The sequence below is a fragment of the Orycteropus afer genome, unplaced genomic scaffold (assembly GCF_000298275.1).
Source record: "Orycteropus afer afer isolate SDZICR_OR568_19922 unplaced genomic scaffold, OryAfe1.0 scaffold00029, whole genome shotgun sequence".
Taxonomy (NCBI): domain Eukaryota; kingdom Metazoa; phylum Chordata; class Mammalia; order Tubulidentata; family Orycteropodidae; genus Orycteropus; species Orycteropus afer.
Genome location: NW_006921616.1, coordinates 6,551,640 through 6,557,286, shown reverse-complemented (window position 1 = coordinate 6,557,286; position 5,647 = coordinate 6,551,640). Strand labels below are relative to the sequence as shown.

Sequence of the window (5,647 nt, the reverse complement as noted above, 5' to 3'; positions counted from 1 at the left end):
TTCTATAAAATGTATTCAGCAAAATGTTCTAACAGGAGTCCAGAAGCAGGGGTCCTGACAGAAGCTATACACAGGGTGGCCTGTCTAGCATGAATGGAAAATACAGCAGAGATGTCACTGCACCCAAGGCACAAGGAAGAGGGGAGAGCTCTTTTGGGAAATATCACCCATGCCTGAAGAAAGCAGTCTAGGCCACATCTGTTCTGGAAAGGAAGGCAGCTGTCTTGTTCCTTTTCTTCCAGGCCACTCTGGCTGGCCTACCTTAGAAGCCCTTTTTAAGGTAGTTCCTAGGTGACCAGACTTCTGTATTGTGATTTGGGAACTCAGATCTCAGCTTTACCTCATTTTGTTTTCTCTGCACTTACTGTTATTTGCCTTGGGGTGTTTATAGGGAGCATGGGTCCCTCAGTAAGACCTTCTTAACATCACTTCTTTTGGATACAACTTACAGTTAACTCTAGATAGTTAAATTATGGGTAAAGTTAATTTTTTTCTCCATGCCCTTCTCTACTTTTTTTAAGAAAAAGATTCTTAAAATTAAGATCAGTTCTTTTTTTAAGTTAACATTTTAAGGGTATAATCATGAGGTTCTTGACTTCACAAAAACACTTTGCACACATATACAAAGGCACTTACTCCTCACAAGCTACACACTTGCATGCTACCTTAACCACTGCTTTAACTGTGAGCTACATAGCATGTCAAGACAGACTAACCTGAATCTGTCATTCCATGGTCAGAGGTAAAGATAAATATGGTTTTGCCATCATTTCCATAAAAATGTTTAAATATAGACACAATTTCTTTCACTCCATCATCAATCTTTTTAATAGTGTCTTTGTATTCTCTGTTTAAAAAAGAAGAGAAAATTAAATTATACTACTTTGGAAAAAGCAAATTATCCAACACGGACTCATTACATTGAAAGGCAGTAACTCCTGAAATGCTTTTAGATTTCATCTTTCATATTTTATAACCAGAGCTCTTTGAATTGTTGAAAATGAAATTTTTGCTTCCTTTAAAGAAGAACAAGAACTTAAAGTAGCTTTCAGAGATGGGGTAAAAGGAAGCTGCCAATTAGCAAATACATTTTTTTAACTGTTTTTAGTCACAAATGTAATAAAACAATTTTTAGGTTCATATTTCTCATAAACTATATTGTTTTTGTCACATTAATACACTCTTTCTACTGTAGACTATTCTCATTCCTTAAACAGTTTGTGATGTAAAACGTAATGAAAGTTTTGAGCAAATATCATTTATGCTTTCCGTTCTGATATGAATGCCATCACGGGAAGTGGTACCTTGTGTCAAAGAAGGGACAGGAGGTCCTCATTACTAATGCTGGCAGCTACCCCATAGGCTAACAGTTACAGTGAGAGTGATCTAAACTATTCTAAATAAAGAAAAATGATCACATGGATTCTGCCTTCTTTTTTTGTGGGGTGTGGGGGAGGGGTCCTAAATAAATGAGAAAAAATACTTGCTGCTATATACAAGGAATAGTATTGAAATATGGTATTTAAAAAAGGGGCCCTGGTGGTACAATGGTTAAGTGCCTGGCTGTTAACAGAAAGGTTGGTTGTTTAAACCCATCCAGCTACTCCATGGGAGAAAAGATCTGATCTGCTCCTATAAGGATCTGATCTGCCTCCTATGAGGCAGTCTGCTTTGTCCTATAGGGTCGCTATGATTCAAAATCTACTGTATGCAAATATTTGCTAGCTATAAATACCAATGAAATGTAACACAAAAGGAATAGTTAATTATATCGTTTTGTTATATAAAGGTTAGCATCATAAAAATGCTTTTTATTTCAAGGTTTGCTGAAAATATTTCTAAAAATGTACACCTACTTTTGTCTTGATAAATGAAGTATATGGGATACATATGCAAGACAAGTTTCACTTATAATTAACTTGTACTCTGGCTTGAGCATATGTGATTTTAATTACTACATAATACTACTTTTCAAAGAATTGATCACTGAACCCCTATTCTAGATATATGACAGTAGTTATTTGTTATATTTATTCAACTGTTGTAGAAAACACCATTAATATCTTTTTAAAATTCAAAGATACCTGTTTCCCTCAAGAGATCAAATTAAGTATAGCATTAAAATTACCTTGATGATGGTAGGTAAGTACTTCCAATTGTATCTGTATCTACTAAATGCAAGAAGAAAACTATTTTCTCCTCATTTATTTTAGAAAACAAAGACTGGTTGTTTCTGGCAGCATGAAAAAATTCCTATATGTAAAAAATAAGGTTTAAAAATTTAGTATGTTTTGTTAAATAATCTTGATTAAAAAGAAAACATTTAAACGAAATTTAGACATAACTATAAAATGAAATTACTTGGGGAGAAAATGAAATTACTTTAGATTATTTAAAGTTATCCTCAGGACCTACTCAACACAAACACCTTGTTTACATTTTAGACATTTTTGTTCAAATAATAAGCAAGTTTTGTGTTAGAGCTAGGCCAAGAGTTGAGAAAGGGTCTTGATTTTATGAAAATCTATAACATTGTTCACTTCATATTTAAGTTCATAAGTTGTAGTAGAATAAAGAAATATTTTGGCATGAGCCCAAAATAAAACAGTAATAGTGCTAACAGTTTAAGAATACATTATCATTTTAAAATGTATTCAGAGCTGGACTATTTCTCATTGACCCATCTATTTTTACAAAAGTCTAACTATAATCTCTCATTTGGAATATTATGAATAATTTATTTCCTTTGTCCCAGCTAGAATCTGTTCTTCTAGAATCTTGTGTAATAGGAAAATACACATTTAATGAAGTACAATTCAGAACTATTACATTAATAGTATAACAATAAACTTATCATAAAGCTCTTCTCAGACAAAGGATTCACCCTGTAGCCTCATATACGTGAACCTATAAACATGCACCTATGAAGGATACTTTCAAATTCATTTAAATTAAGTCAACAGTCTGTGCCAAGATATTTACTGTTCACACAAAGGTCTCTAATTGTAAAAGATGGTAACTTTTAACAACAAAATGTTTATCTTGTCAATAAAAGTCAGAAGTATTTAATTTTTCAAATACTGTATCATCACTATTGAAAATGTTAAAAAAAAATATAAATCTCACCATTAGAGACACTAGATATTCAGGAATAGAAATACATAAATTTTTTGAATGTCTATGTGACCCGCTTCCATCCTCCCCAATTACATAAATTTCTCCTAAATTTTATGTACATTCTATTAAACCTCTCAGAAGTTTTACATTTAGATAGAAATAACAAATCCTTTAAGACAAAGGAGCTAAATATTAAACTTGTATAATGGAAAGCTGACATGTATATCATATCACACACTCATAAATTAGAGCAACTGAACTTGAATTTAATTTATAATTTGCTCCATGACTGTACAAATATTCAGCTATTCTATTGTTTATTTGCATATGGATATGGTATTTGGGAGCTGTCAAATACTAATTTTGCAGAGCCTAACCTCTCTCTCACTGTTATTCCTATTGTCTGTAAAAAGTTGATCTCCTGGACATAAGAGATAAAAACACACCCCTAGCTTCTTTTCTTCCAATGGTCAGAATTTCTCTGCCCATCAGTTGGTACTTTTTCTCAGTCTCCTTCCATTCAAAGGCACTCCTTTGTTTCTGCACAATATATGTTTATTTTCCATCATGGCAACCTACTAGATAAATATCCCAACATGTATTAGCCCTTCTCCTTGAGGAAAATCCCTGATCTTATGGGACTTGGTAGTGCTCCAGCCTTAAAACCTAAATGTTTCCTATCCTCCCTTGCAGATTCCAGGAGCCCTGGTGGTACATAAGTGCTTTGCAGCTAAACAAAAGGTCGGTGATTTGAACCATCAGCTGCTCTTTGGAGATAATGTGGCAGTCCGCACCATAAGGAATACAACCTTGGAAACCCTATGGGGCAGTTCCACTCTCTGTACCAGAGGGTGGCTACAAGTTGGGATCAAATGGATGGCACTGGGTTAGGCTTTGTTCTAGCAGCTTGATGTACCCTTGTGATTGCAGCCAAGGAGTTAACATCAAATCTTTCAATCAAAAGAATATATGGGAACAACTCAGAAAAGGAAAGAGAGAATGGCTACACAACTCAAAAGAATATAATCAGTGTCACCAAATTGTACATGAAGAAACTGTTGAATTAGTATGTGTTTCGCTGTATATATTCTCAACAATATATAAAATTCAGAAAAGGAAAAAAAAAAAAAAAAGGCTATCTGGACCTAAGTTTCTTTAAAACTAATATGATTTGTATAAGAGAAGGTCCTTTCTGATTGCTCATACTGTTGGTCTAACACATCAAAACAATAGGTAGAACTCAGCACCACCCTAGATCATTATATGGCCTTGAAAATAAAACTCATGCTTTGAAAATAGAAGAGAAATTGAGAAGACTGGGTCTTAAGGAACTATGGAACCACTACAGTAATCCAAGCAAAACAAAAAAGCAAACCCACTGCCGTCAAGTCAATTGTGACTCAGCAACCCCTCCTTGGGCTTCCGAGGCAGTATCACTACAGAAGTAGATTGCCCAATCTTCCTCCCGAATAGAAACAGTCTAATCCTGGACTGCGTGCGTCTGGCATTACCTTTACGAGATGGAAGTGGACTTTTAAGCCATATTTTTTTTTTTCTATTCCACACAGCTGAATCTAATCTGAATTCATACATGCCTCTGTAATATTCTATTGTTTAATACAGTTTAGGATTAATAATGTCAAAAGTCAATATTCCTGCAGACAAAATGTATATAGGCTTGAACTGGGATGTATCTACAATTATAGTATAGCACAATAAAATGCTATGATAGGAGTTATGATTTGTTATTGCTTAATTAATGTATGTCTACCATAAGTCATGGGCAAATTATTTTTCCTGAGTTCTATTGGATCTTAGCTGAAAGTAAGGCATACCAGAAAGATGTTTACCTGTGTTGACTCCAACTGACCCTACAGGAGAGAACAGAACTGCCCCACAGGGTTTCCAACACTGGAATCTTGGAATCAGGCTGCCACATTTTCTCCCAAGGAGTGCTTGCTGGGTTCAAACAGCTGACACTTCTGTGAGTAGTTGAGTGCTTAACCACTATGTCACTAAGGCTCCTTCTCCCTCAGTGATAAAAACCAAAACCAAACCTATTGCCATCAAGTCAATTCCAACTCACAGTAACCCGACAGGACAGAGCAGAACCCCACAGGGTTTCCAAATGTGTAAATCTTTAAGGATGCAGACTGCCTTAGCTTTCTCCCGAGGAGTGGCTTGTGGGTTCGAACCGCTGACCTTCTGGGTAGCCACTGAATGCCTTAACCACTGCATCACCAGAGCTCTTCCCCAATGCTGTTGTTGTTGTTGTGTTGTTATGTGTGTTTAAATAAACAAAGGGAAAAAACATAAAAATCAGGCTATCCAGCAAGCTATATCATCTACCCTGCCCAACCACGGAATTCCAGTTAAGGAATCAAATCCATGATTTTGGAATTCATGAGCTTTTAGCTATTCACATGAAATTATAAGTCAATAGTTTTTAACCAGATGTAACATGTTGTTGTTATGTGCCGTTGAGTCGGCCCCCACTCATAGCAACCCCCCCTTGGGTTTCCGAGGCAGT

At 35.4% G+C, this 5,647-nt stretch overlaps 1 protein-coding gene across 1 annotated transcript in view; it reads right to left on the bottom strand.

Annotated features, from left to right (window-relative positions):
• Positions 1 to 5,647, bottom strand: part of LOC103192547 (GPI ethanolamine phosphate transferase 1) — a 110,689-nt gene that overhangs the window by 75,728 nt on the left and 29,314 nt on the right. Inside the window, exons 5-6 of the mRNA XM_007935542.2 lie at positions 2,129 to 2,253; positions 717 to 847 (exon numbers count right to left, since the gene is read on the bottom strand). Coding sequence (XP_007933733.2) covers positions 717 to 847; positions 2,129 to 2,253 — 256 coding nt within the window. The remainder of the gene's footprint in view (positions 1 to 716; positions 848 to 2,128; positions 2,254 to 5,647) is intronic.